Source organism: Poecilia mexicana, unplaced genomic scaffold (assembly GCF_051168715.1).
Source record: "Poecilia mexicana isolate PSO_F unplaced genomic scaffold, ASM5116871v1 scaffold_13, whole genome shotgun sequence".
Taxonomy (NCBI): Eukaryota; Metazoa; Chordata; class Actinopteri; order Cyprinodontiformes; family Poeciliidae; genus Poecilia; species Poecilia mexicana.
In genome coordinates this window covers 4,701,213-4,714,357 of record NW_028263382.1, presented here as the reverse complement: position 1 = coordinate 4,714,357, position 13,145 = coordinate 4,701,213, and the positions used below count along the sequence as shown (strand labels likewise).

At 50.2% G+C, this 13,145-nt stretch overlaps 2 protein-coding genes across 3 annotated transcripts in view; both read right to left on the bottom strand.

Moving 5' to 3' along the window:
• dlc (deltaC) overlaps positions 1-5,469 on the bottom strand; it is a 282,002-nt gene extending 276,533 nt beyond the window's left edge. For both annotated transcript variants that reach the window (XM_088011502.1, XM_088011501.1), the window contains exons 1-4: positions 4,956-5,469; positions 4,617-4,859; positions 4,394-4,454; positions 3,724-3,981 (exon numbers count right to left, since the gene is read on the bottom strand). In XM_088011502.1, the coding sequence (XP_087867628.1) occupies positions 3,724-3,981; positions 4,394-4,454; positions 4,617-4,859; positions 4,956-5,000 (607 nt within the window). In that variant the 5' untranslated portion in view covers positions 5,001-5,469. The remainder of the gene's footprint in view (positions 1-3,723; positions 3,982-4,393; positions 4,455-4,616; positions 4,860-4,955) is intronic.
• Positions 5,470-9,872: 4,403 nt separating this feature from the next.
• The window catches only part of timm50 (translocase of inner mitochondrial membrane 50 homolog (S. cerevisiae)), a 10,067-nt gene continuing 6,794 nt past the window's right edge, over positions 9,873-13,145 (bottom strand). Inside the window, exons 5-11 of the mRNA XM_088011503.1 lie at positions 12,553-12,611; positions 12,248-12,367; positions 12,012-12,116; positions 11,831-11,929; positions 11,186-11,342; positions 10,690-10,796; positions 9,873-10,620 (exon numbers count right to left, since the gene is read on the bottom strand). Coding sequence (XP_087867629.1) covers positions 10,522-10,620; positions 10,690-10,796; positions 11,186-11,342; positions 11,831-11,929; positions 12,012-12,116; positions 12,248-12,367; positions 12,553-12,611 — 746 coding nt within the window. The 3' untranslated portion in view covers positions 9,873-10,521. The remainder of the gene's footprint in view (positions 10,621-10,689; positions 10,797-11,185; positions 11,343-11,830; positions 11,930-12,011; positions 12,117-12,247; positions 12,368-12,552; positions 12,612-13,145) is intronic.

The following is a 13,145-nucleotide window of genomic DNA, read 5'->3' as shown; positions in this document are numbered from 1 at the left end:
GAAAATGTTTGTCTGACCACCAGTAATAATAGTGCTGCATAAATCATAAGAAATCCGATGGCCACAGCTAACTCAGCATCGCTTCGCTTTAACAGACGGTGGGGACAACGTCTAACTTCTTTTGTTACTTAGAAAAGTAGCTCAAAGAAGGTAAGCTCCGTTAACGTGATGTTAACAAAGCTAGCTATACAGAGACACGTTATTTGTGATGAAAAAAAGTCACTCACTGCCTGAATTATTGTGCGGAGGTGTTGACTGAGTTGTCGCATATATGGGACAACGCTATGTCCAAAAGTCTGCAATATAGTGATGCGACATTCAGAAACAATCGATTCTTCTCCACGGCTCTTTACTTATTAGATAGGACTGGAGTGTCACTGAGAACCGTTGTTCTATCAGATAGCCATATGCTGTCAGGTTAGCATACATGCATTAAGAAATCCGACCGTCAGAGGAGTTGTCAGTTCACCATACGCAGCAAGTTATGACAAAAATAAGTCATTAAATTGTTTTCAATGATAACTATATAGATATACATGTGTTGTCATGGTTTCAAAGTGTATTTAAAGCAGGTCTGGCTGCAGCTGGAGTCAGCTACAACACACGCCTGTGTAAAACTCACTTAACCGCTAAGTCAGGATGCCATACAACTGTTAATAACAAAGTGTATGATGATCTACGTCATGATTCTATGTTGTTGATTAAATGAAATCTTATGGTAATGACGTGTCTGACAGATATAGCCGTTGTTCTATCACATAGCCATACGCTGTCAGAATAGCATACATGCTGTGAGTACCATGCCAGTGCATGCGCCTTAAGAAGTCCGACCGTCAGTGGAGTTGTCAGTATACACAACAAGTTATGACGAAAATAAGTAATTAAATTGTTTATAATATGACATAATGTGATAACTAGATGGATATACATGCGTTGTCATGGTTTCAAAGTGTGTTTAAAGCAGGTCTGGCTGCAGCTGGATGCCATACAACTGTTAATAACTGTTAATAATGATCTACGTCATGATTCTATGTTGCTGATTAAATAAAATCATATGGTAATGACAGCGTATGCATATCTGAGCTAAGCGTACGACTATCTAACAACGTATGCTGATCTGACAGAACACCGTGATCTGACCTGACAGAACACCCGTTCTTTGTTCTTGTAATGCTCTGTGTACACTGCATCATTATTTTATTTAATTATGTACGTTGATATTTAAATTAACAAATAACTAAAACACAAGAACGAAAGAGCACGCAGAGCATGCACATTGCTCTTTGATTGTTTTTGTTCAAAGTGGCAGCTGTAATGTCTGCCATGGTGTCAGACTACCTGGCTTCATGTACTGGGATAGAGAGTGAAAACAGTCACGATGAGCGCCTTCTGTTTGGTTACTTCTTGCTTGTTGCTCCTTGGTCAGTGTTCATAGTTGAGCGTTATTTACCGTCAGGGCATTGCCTCAATTGCTATGTTTAATGGTGCAACAGTGGTGGATTCTTATATGAGCAATATGGGCAAATGTCCAGGGTGTTATGTTTTTAGGGATGGCACGAGACCATCACACATTGTAACACAGAAATGGAATATTTAATATTGGTAAAATGTATTAAGTATTTAATATCTAGGTGTTTTTATGGGAATATGGATCTTTCAGATTATTTTGAGAAGCAATTTCGATCATATTTTACATTTTATTGTGTCATGTAGCACGGGCCGCTGGTCTTGGTCTTGACTTGGTCTCGGACCCTAAAAGTCTTGGTCTTGTCTAGGTCTCGGGTTAGGTGGTCTTGAACACAACACTGCCTGGCGGGGTGCCTAGCAAAACATGGAGGGCCGCCAGGCTTATGATACACTGGGGGAAACTCTGTAGGAATTTCATGTGAAAGAAAAACATAAAGTGGGATATAATTATGAAGTTCAAAGAAAATGAAACCTGATTCAACACAATGTTTACAAATAAACTGAAAAGTGTGGTGTGTAAATGTATTCAGCCCCCTTTTCTCTGAGTTCAACCAGTTGCCTTCAGAAGTTGCCTGATGGTTGCTAATGATTTGCTGAGTCCAGCTGTGTGTAATTTAATCTAATCTAATCTAATCTAATCCCAGTATTATTCCAGCTGCCATGTGATGCCCCAGAGGTTTAAAGATGATCTGGAGCAAACAGCATCATGGAGGAGCAGCAGAGCGCTCGGGGAGTTTGCAGCAGGCTGAGGCTTTGAGCGTCTCACCGTCCAATCAGAACCCAGAGTCTGGCCCAATGGAACCAAGACACGGCCAAGTCAAAGCCCAGCTGAATCTCCAGGCTGAACAAGGAGAGCTTTGATCAGAAATCAGCCAAGATGGAGACCAAGAGATCCACAGCAATGAGGGCAACTGTCAGGCAACTATTGGTCATCACTGCACGGATCTTTGTGGAAGAGCAGCAAGAAGAAAGGCATTGAAAAGGAAACCATCAGAAGTCCCACTAGCTGTTAGCCACTAGCTGTTAGCCACTAGCTGTTAGTAGTTAGCCATGTTGGACACAGCAAATATGAGGAAGAAGGAGCTTTGGTCAGATCAGAACTAAACTGAACTTTTTGATCCAAATGCAAAATGCTGTGAGAATTATCACTGACATGACTGAACACACCATCACACTGGTGGTGGAAGCATCATGCTTCTCTTCTGCAGGGAAGACGGTCAGAGTTGATGTGAAGATGGATGGAGGCAAATAACGAGCAGATATTCTTCCCTCATTGCTGAAGTCTAAAGGCTGGAGCCCCGGGGGCGGAGCTTCAAATAGCAGGGGCGGGGCTTCAACTAACCGGGGGCGGAGCTTCAGCTTCCAGCAGGACAAGCAGCCTAAACACAAAGCCAGGCTACAGTGGGTTAAAACTAAACATGGTAGAATGGCCCAGTCAAAGTCCAGAACTAAACCCAATCTAGAATGTGTGGTAAGATGTGAAAACTGCTGTTCCCAAACGCTAATCTGACTGAACTTCAGCTGTTTGGAGAAGAATGGACAAAACTTTCAGTCACTAGAAGATCAAATCTGGAAAAGTTGAATCAAATTGTAAACAACTTCCTGTTGGTTTGTCAGCTTTAAACTCTAATTAAATATATTTCTGTTTATGATTCTATTGAGACAAAATATGGAAAAGCTTGAGGGGTGTGAATACTTCTGCCAGCCTTGAATCATTTATCAGAGCTGAAGTGATTCTGTTTGGTTCAGACTGAGAGTCAAAAATGGTAAAAATTTGTCCAACCAAACAGAAACATTTTTTATTTTTATAGGTCAACAGCCATTTTGTTTCTGATCTTTATGATCAGATTTATTGCCGAGTCAGTAAACTTGCTGTATTTTGATTGGATGAATTTTGTGGCTCTCTCTCAGCCCCTCCACAAAGCAGCACGTTTCTGTTTTCACCCTCCAGGACACGGCACTGTTAAAGGAGCGGGTGGAGGGCCAGACGAGGCCAGTCAGGGGCCAGTCAGGGGCCGACTGTTTAGCCCAAACCAAAAAGCAACAGACCTCAGAGCCAAACACACCTACACACACACACACACACCTACACACACACACACACACACACACACACACACACACACACACACACAGCAAACGACAGCGCATCTTTCACCAGAAGTGACTATGGTTTGATGACCTGTTGCCATGGAAATGGCAGCTCGGCTGAAGCTAAAGACACGCCGCTCTCCTAGGAGTCGGAGATGAACTCACGCTCAGTGCAGTAGTTTCCCTCCCAGCCCTCCAGGCAGCGACGCTGGCCCTGGGCGTCGCAGCGGTAATGGCCGAAGTCGTCGGTGCGCGGCCGGCACAGGGTGGAGCAGTCGTCGCCGTGGTAATTCTCCATGCACACCACCCGGTAGGAGAAGCTCAGCTCGCTCTGGTCGCCCTGGTGGAGCTGCTGCGACCACTCCTCCCCGACCGCCTGGCTGCCGAGGCGGGATGCCCGGCTCAGCAGCCGCGGCTGGTTGCCTGGGCAACAAGCAGATAGAAACATGGCAGAGTCACGATCACCTGGGGTCAGCCTCCTCCAACTGCTTCAACTCAGGGAAACTACAACGGCTTTCCAAAGAAAAACTTTCCCAGCATCCTCTGCTGTATCTGCAGGCCAGATGTTTTCCTAATCCAACTGGGAAGATTAAAGTTTAACCAAAACTTACTAAAAACTTTCAGAATCGATAAAAACAGAAGATAAATCTGCATGATTTATTTGATCATTGTATCTGAAACCCTAATAATTAGAACATTTCTTTCTTTAAAAAATGATCAAAGCCCAAATAAAAGTGTAGACAGTGGGACGATGTGACGCTGATTGATGTAAACATGTTTTCTGTCGCCCCCTGGCGGTCAGGCCGCGGCGCTGCAGCCGCCGCAGCTTGTTTACCTGTGGACTTTACACCTGAGGAGTCTGCGGTCCAAACCTCCAGGATCAGCGAGAAGGAGCCCTGCGGCGAAACAATCATCAATAATCAATAGTCCGTCAGTGACGTGCTGACGTCACAAGGCTCGTTTTCACAGTTTTCTAGAAACATTTTCAAATCATTTCTATTCTCGATTAAGACAGAACCGTTCACCTAATCGGAACCGGTCCGGTTCCGGTCACTCACCGGCCACTTGAAGGAGACGTTCACCTTCATGGGCGCGCTCCCGGAGATGGAACCGGGGTCCGCGGGGAGCGCGGCGCTGCTCGCGTTCCCGTACGTGCACGGCGGCCCCGGGCTGATGACGCTCTGCGAATGTTTGAGGCACATGCGGAAAAAGATGCGGCAGTCCCGGTTCTGGTCGCAGATGCTGCGGGAGCTGCTGAAGGTCTGGACCTTCAGCTCGAACACGGCCTTGGTGGACAGAACCTGGAGGGGGGGGGGCAGTGAGGGAAACTTCAGTCTCTGTGCGTAAAGGAGCGGGACTCCAGGTCCGGCCCGTCAGAACCTGTGGGAACCACTCACCGTCTGGACCGGCACCGCCAGCAGGAGCAGGAACAACCGCAACATGTTGGAGCGTTGCCGGTCCGATGCTCGCTGATCTGCGCCAAAAATAAAACTAAAATACTGCGGAGGAACAAAACCCGAACCGCAGCGGGAAGAGAAGAAGAAGGAAAAGCAGAAAATGTACCAGAAGAAGAAGAAGAAGAAGAAGAAGAAGAAGCGGTCTTCAGGTCTAATCTACTTTCTGCGCTGAAAAGAAACTGAAGTGCGGCTGTTTGAACTCTGGACTGCGGCAGCTGCGCTCTCAACTCCGCTTTATAAAGGGGCAGGAGGAGGAGCCGGAGGGGGAGGAGGGGGGGTTCGGTTCCGATCCAGCAGACATGATGGATCTCCTGTTCTGATGTTCAGAACATTTCAGAGAAGAAGAAAGAGGAAGGAGGGTTCTGAGCCGAACCTGAACAATCGGAAACCATCTGCTATTAAAATAAAAGCAGCTCTACAGGTTCGGTCCGGACCGACCCAGAACCCGACCTGCTTCCAGGTCATCAACCTTCTGGTTCTGAATCACTTCACACTCAACAAAAGACAGAGACAATTCTGAAGACTGTGGTTCCGTTTGGACCCGTGATGTTCTGAATGGCTCCAGAACCGAACTTGTCCAGGCAGCCAATCAGGAAGCAGCTCTCATCTGATCAGCCGACCCAACAGAACTGACAACAGAGTTCTGGTTCTGGTGGTCAGCGCCGAGTGGACCGGTTCTGGTTCTGTAGCCGTTCCTCTCTGGATGCAGAACCGGAACCTGGTTCTGAGGTCAGGAGGTTCTGTCTGCTCTCACATGGACCGAACTGTGTAGAACTAAGATTCAGTCCAGAACCTGCAGCTGGTTCTGGTTCTAACAGAACCTTTCTGGGCTGAAACCAGAACCGCCGAGTGTGTGGGGCCAGGTGAACCGCAGACAGGTAAGCCCAGCGTGTGCGCATGCTCACAAACCTACTTCTTGTCCATCTGTTACCTCAGAAAGCAGCGCGTGCCACGGCACGAGGCGCTCACACGCACGCGCCTCCATCATGATGAGTGACGGCAGGGCGCGTGCAGCTCTCCCCGGGGACAGATAGAGCAGCGCGCACGCGCCGCCAGACTGATCATTTGCGCATATTCGATCGCGTGCCATCTGCGGATCGATGTGACGCTTTCAGCGCGTGCTGCGAACCTCAGCGGCGCTTTGATGGGAGAAGTTACAATGCTCACGTCCTGCTCTGTGATTGGCTGTTGGTCCTTTCATCCCGTTTTCTCACCTCCTTCTTTCTGCGGGTGTGAAAACTATTGATCACTGCGCACAAATGACCCGCAGGGAGGAGGTTTTGTTGAGGTGAGAACCTGAAGCGTGCGGCGCGTGCCCGCCCGGAAGGAGAAGGTGGTTGCCCTGGAGACCGTGGGAAAGTCTGCTGAGGCGCCGGAACCGACACCTGAACAGACATGCGCGCGTGAAGCAAACGCAGAGGACGTGATGGACCGAAACTAACTGCTGATCCGAAAAGAACCGGTTCCCTTGGACCATACTGCCAGGAACTGGGTCCAGAAACAGAATCGTGTGTGGCTTCTGCTGACTCAAGAGTTCTGGTTCTGGATCAAGATGGGCCCAAAATGTTCCTCAGTTTAAACTGTTAACCATCAACATGGAAGAACCACAGAGCTGGTTCTGGTTCTGGTGGACCTCAGTGTTGATCATGTCACTGAACCAACTGGAGAGCTGGGTCGGACTCTCCGGTCCAGAATTCAGCTGGTTCCAGTCCAACATGAAGAACTGGGATTTCTCTGTTTCAACAGGAAACTTCTCATCAAGAGGTCAGAGGTCACATGTGGCGTTCCCCAAGGCTCCATCCTAGGACCCCCCTGGTTCTATATCTATATGCTCCCACTGGCTCAGGCTATAGCAGGAAATAAGATCAGTTACCATGACGACGCAGACAATAGCAGCTCTACTAACACATTCAGACTTCGAGGGAAGGCGAGACGAGTTCACCGACGCCCCAAAGTGAACATCAGGAAAAGGAAAGATGTACCAAAGTGCTAATTGTCCGGGACGGGACAGAGAACGCAATCAGTCACTTTTATGATTCTGAGAAAACAAAAGTATTCAGAGACGAAAGTCTGAGACCAGAGAAACTCATCCAGGATTTAGTGGCTCTGATTCCTGCAGCAGGTCAGACTGACGACCAGAAGCTGCAGCTGGAGACCTGACTAGAACCAGGAGGGTAGAGACACCACCCGGTTCTACACCACCCGGTTCTACACCACCTGGTTCTACACCACCTGGTTCTACACCACCCGGTTCTACACCACCTGGTTCTACACCACCCGGATCTACAACCACCTGGTTCTACACCACGTGGTTCTACACCACCCGGTTCTACACCACCTGGTTCTACACCACCTGGTTCTACACCACCTGGTTCTACACCACCCGGTTCTACACCACCCGGATCTACAACCACCTGGTTCTACACCACCTGGTTCTACACCACCCGGTTCTACACCACCCGGATCTACAACCACCTGGTTCTACACCACGTGGTTCTACACCACCTGGTTCTACACCACCCGGTTCTACACCACCTGGTTCTACACCACCCGGTTCTACACCACCCGGTTCTACACCACCCGGTTCTACACCACCCGGATCTACAACCACCTGGTTCTACACCACGTGGTTCTACACCACCCGGTTCTACACCACCTGGTTCTACACCACCTGGATCTACAACCACCTGGTTCTACACCACCTGGTTCTACACCACCTGGATCTACAACCACCCGGTTCTACACCACCCGGTTCTACACCACCCGGTTCTACACCACGTGGTTCTACACCACCCGGTTCTACACCACCTGGATCTACAACCACCTGGTTCTACACCACCTGGTTTTACACCACCTGGTTCTACACCACCCGGTTCTACAACCACCCGGTTCTACACCACCCGGTTCTACACCACCCGGTTCTACAACCACCCGGTTCTACACCACCCGGTTCTACAACCACCCGGTTCTACACCACCTGGTTCTACACCACCTGGATCTACAACCACCCGGTTCTACACCACCTGGATCTACAACCACCCGGTTCTACACCACCTGGTTCTACACCACCTGGTTCTACACCACCTGGTTCTACACCACGTGGTTCTACACCACGTGGTTCTACACCACCCGGTTCTACACCACCTGGATCTACAACCACCTGGTTCTACACCACCTGGTTCTACACCACCCGGTTCTACACCACCTGGATCTACAACCACCCGGTTCTACATTCCTTCACTTAGAGACTTTAATCTGCTGCTAGTTTATAAATCACTGAACGGATTAAAGACCTGCTGCTGGATCAACCTGCTGGTTCTGGTTCGGTATCAGAACCAGAACCAAACATGGAGAAGCAGCTTTCAGCTTCTATGCACCACAGATCTGGAACAAACTTCCAGAAAACTGAAAAACAGCAGAAACCCTGAGTTCCTTTAAATCCAGACTGAAACCAGCTGGCTGGAGCTGATTTGATTATTAGTAACTGATTATTATGGTCTGGATTATAATTTTTCATTGTCTCATTATTCTGTCACTGTCATGTTTTTGCTTATTGGGTTATATTTCATCATGTAGCTCAAATGTTGCAACACAAAGTTTACTGGAAAAGTGAAACGCAGGTTGACATTTTTCAAAATAAAATATTCAAACTGCGGTTAAAACGGGAAGAACCGCTGAAGCACCGAGGCCTGGTCAGAGCTGCTCCTGACTGATAATCACCATATTTGATCCGTATTGATTATTTTGATCACATTTAACCAAATGTAAAGTTTTAAAGGGAATGTTTTGTTCCAACTGGTTCAGTCAAGCTGCGCTGTTTGGACCCGGTTCTGATCCATTTAACCTGGAATAAAGTGTCGCTAAAGTTCCTCTTCCTCAGTCTGTGTGTGTGTGTGTGTGTGTGTGTGTGTGAACAGCGTGGGGGCTTCACACCTACCTGCTGACCTCCTGTTCCCGCCACGCGCCGCGTCCCTTTCACGCTCCCCGCGGCGGCGCGCGCACTTCTCGGCTTCGCGCTAACTGCGGCTTTTGTTTGGCGCAGCTGTTTGCGGGAGGAGGCTGCGGGGTGTGAAGCTGGGAACGTCTGCGGCTTCCTGACTCCCACCGTTTGGTGCAGAGCCGAACCCAGCCGCGGTTCTGGTTCTGACCCAGCAGCTTCCGTTTAAAACAGAACCGCGTCTGGCCCGGTTCGGCCAATCGAACCAAACTACAGAGCCGGCCCAGTGGAGACGCATTCATTTCTGCCAGATATAGAACCAGAACCGGTCCAGAACCGCTGAACCAGTTAACATATTACATTCATAAAGTGGAGATTCTGCTGAGAACCAACAGAACCGACTTTTATTCCAACTCCTGATCAGAAAGCAGCAGAAGGTTCTGATAACCTGTCTGGTTCCGACCAGAACCGACCCGGTCTTCCAGCTCTACTCAAACACCGGGTCTCAGAACCAGCAGGTCCAATCAACATCATCATTACTTCTGATTCATTAGTTTTAGATTCTGTTGAAGTTCTGGTCAGTGCGACCCGTCCAGCTGAACTTTGATTTATCACCAAGTTAATATTCCAGGTTCTGACCCAACAGAACCGGCTTGAAGAGTGAAAAATCTTTACATTTAAGCAGGAAATCTGGAAACAAACAAAAGTTCTGATAAAATTCTGATCCAAAACTAAAAGGTTTCATGTCTTCCTGCCATCGTCTTCATCCACGGTTCCGGGTCGGATTTGGACCAGAACTCCAGCAGGTGTCCAACAGAACCAACCAACCCACAGCATGACGCCACCTCTGCCAGACCTTCTGATGACTCATGGAAGAATCGCGGGGCGGACGGTTATTGATCAATAATTAATAATCAATATTCTGGTTGAAAATCTGATTTATTCCAGTAAATATCAGAATATTACATCAGACCAATGAAAAGTTCTGGTTCTGATCCACCTGAGTGGAGAGATGCTGGCCGCTCACAGCTGTGTCCAGGCAGAGAAAGTTGAGTGGAAGGAAGAAGGCTGAGTTTATTAAACTTTTTATTGGTCTGATGTTCTGAAGGTCCGGTTCCAACCCAGAACCGGGCCTGCCAGGCTCAGCTGCTCCACCTGCTGGTGAAAAATCACACCACATGTTTGTTGTGTTCAGAGCTTTATGAGGCCGACAGAAAGCTTTGGAACCGCAGCAGCAGCTCCTCCAGCGGTTCCGGTCCGGTCCAACGTCCACCAGAACCGCTGCTCACGTCTAAACATCAGCGATTTATTCTGTACTGTCAGAGTCACTGCGCCCCCTGCAGGACGGGGGGGAAACCGATACCAGGTCCGGTCCAAGGCGGAGGAGGGAACCAGAGCTGGTTCTGGTTCAGCCGCCGACCTCCAGCAGGTCCAAACTCACCTGGGTCCAATCAGGACACACAGAGAGGAAGGGGGCCGGGGCCTCCAGAGCCCGCCCTCCGGGCCCCGCCCCTCACCTCCTTGGGCTGTGATTGGTGGAGCGGTGTGGGTGGGAGTGGCCTGCGGGCCTCACTGCTGCTTGGAGCGCCAGAACCGGGTCGTGATGGAGCCCAGAGAGAGAGCCGGCTTCTTCTGCTGGGACAGGTCCGCCAGGCGCTGCTGCTCCTCCTGCCAGGGGCGACACCGGGTCAGAACCAGCACCACAACAGAACCGGGTCAGAACCAGAACCGTCCCACCTGGGCCAGCTGGGCCTGGCGGCGCTTGAAGGCCTCGATGGGGTCGTCCTCCAGGGCGTAGTTCTCCAGAACGCTGCGCACGTCGTCCACACCGCTCAGAGCGATGGCTGCAGGGAACACACCGGGTCAGGTCAGAACCGGGTCAGAACCGGGTCGGTTCTGAGCTGAAACGCTTCAGAAACTCCAACGATTAAATCTGAGTAACTGGAAACAAGGAATTAAATCTGGACCCAGTTCTTGTTTGGTTCTGGTTCTGAATGATTTTAAACGGGTCAGTCTGGATGTTCAGTTTATTTATTGATCATTTCAATGTTCTGATCACTGGAAAAGAAAATCGTAATGTGAGAAAATCTCATCATAAATTAGAGAAACGATTGGAGGAGAAATGTTGAGCATATTCAGCTCTGGATGAAAAAACATTTTGAACTAAATTAAGTTCTGACCGGAGGCAGGTCCAGAACCAGAGCCGCCTCGGGTCGGAACCAGAACTGCTCACCCTTCAGGAAGTTGGCGAGGTCGTAGAGCGTCCGGTCGTCGGAGTTTCCGTCCCACTTCCTGAGCGCCAGGCCGTTGAAGGGCTGCAGCTGGAACGCCTCGCGCTTACAGTCCACCACGATCACCTTACTGCTGGCCCGGTTCAGACACGACACGTCCTGCAAGACAAACGGGTCAGAACCGGCCTGCTGGACCTGAAACCCGCCCGGTCGTCTGTGGAGGGCGCTGTTCTGCTCTTCCTTTAACTGTGTTGTCATTTGAGCCCGGAGGCCCCCAGGGGGCAGCAGCAGGTCAGTGTCCCTCCAAGGAGCCATCACTGCGTTAAACCAGGAGGCCTCCAGGACCCGCTGGGGGCCCCACGGGTAAAACTGGTAAAACTTTCTGACTGGAAATAAACCATTTAAAAATTCCCTGATCAGAAAACAACTCAAAACAAATAATATATTGATTATCGTTGTTTTACACAAACAGCACAGATAAAGCAGAAACTTCCCACCGCCTGCGAACGCAGCACAGCTCAGTAAACAAACATGGCAGCTGCAGGTTTGCAGGAAGCCAAAACGCTGCCATGGTTACTGGTGCCATAGAAATGTTCTGAGGTTCTGAGGAGAAAAGCAGTGGATCGGACCCGGACCCGGAAGCTGACCTTGACATGGTGGCCCTCCATGTAGCGCGTGGCGTCCCTGAAGAGCCGGTACATGACGAAGCCCTGCGGGTCGATGTTGTCGATCAGAGGGTACGCCGTCTGTCAGAACACAAACAGAGCCCGGTTCTGACCCGTTCCTGCAGGACCGCACCGTGTGACCCGCTGTGTTCGGGTCGCTCACCATGCCCGTCTCGGCCGTGAAGATGACGATCTCATAGAGCGGCGCCAGCTGCTGGAACAGGAAGTCGATGCCGGGTCGCTTCTTGAAGCGCCACCCGGTGGACAGCTGGGCACACAGCACAACAATCAGGTTACAGGTTCTGACCGACCCGGTTCACAGCAGAACCGGGGGAGATCGGAGGCTCTGACGCAAGCCGCAGCACAGGTCAAAGGTCAGACAGACAGACAGCGACCCACCGACCACTCCGGGTGCAGCAGGACGTCGGTCAGCTCCAGAACCAGCGTGTACGGCGGCTGGTAGTACGGCTCCTTCAGCGGGTCGGGAAGCAGCTTCGGACTCGTCGGTTCGATGATCATCTGCAGGACAGACGGCAAGCAGAACCTTACAGAACCATGTGGAACCCGCAGAACCTCCTGACCATCTGGACCTGGTTCTGCTGGGAAACAGTCCCCTGGTGGAAGGTTCTGATCCAGTCTGAAGGAACTGGAATCAGCCATTTCTGCTGCTCCTGGTTCCAGACCCGGCTGGCGGTTCTGCTCACCTGTCGGTAATCCTTGAAGTACTTGTAGGTTCTCCTGAGCTGCTGGACGACGGGCGGATCTGGAACAGAACCGAACACCCATCAGAACCCAAACCCGCCACAGGTTCTGCTGACCGGTTCTGATGCCCTTTCAACCAGCCTGGCTCGGTTCTGCTGGGCTTTCCAGTAGGAATATGCGGCACCAGAACCCCGTTGGTACCGGGTCGGCTCAGTGGTGACAAGAATCCGACCCGATGATAGCAGCTGAGTGAGCTTTAAGGACACCAGAACCACCAGAACCGACACCAGAGTTTTGCTGCTTTAGTCTGAGCCTCTGCAGCAATACCAGGTTCTGAAAGACCGGTTCAGGTCCAATTAGGAAGACGGAGCAAAAGAAGAAGAACCGCTCCCTTAATCGTCATCACCAGGTGCGATGCGAGCGGCTCCAGCAGATCGGACCTCAGTGAAGTTCTGTGAGTTCTCCATCAGAACCCCAGGCGGTTCTTTCACCGTGTCGGAACCAGAGCTTTAATGGAGCCTGCTGCATTTCAGAACCTGGACCCGGTTCTGATGACCAACACAGGATGGTCTAACATCGGACCGGGACGGGAGCA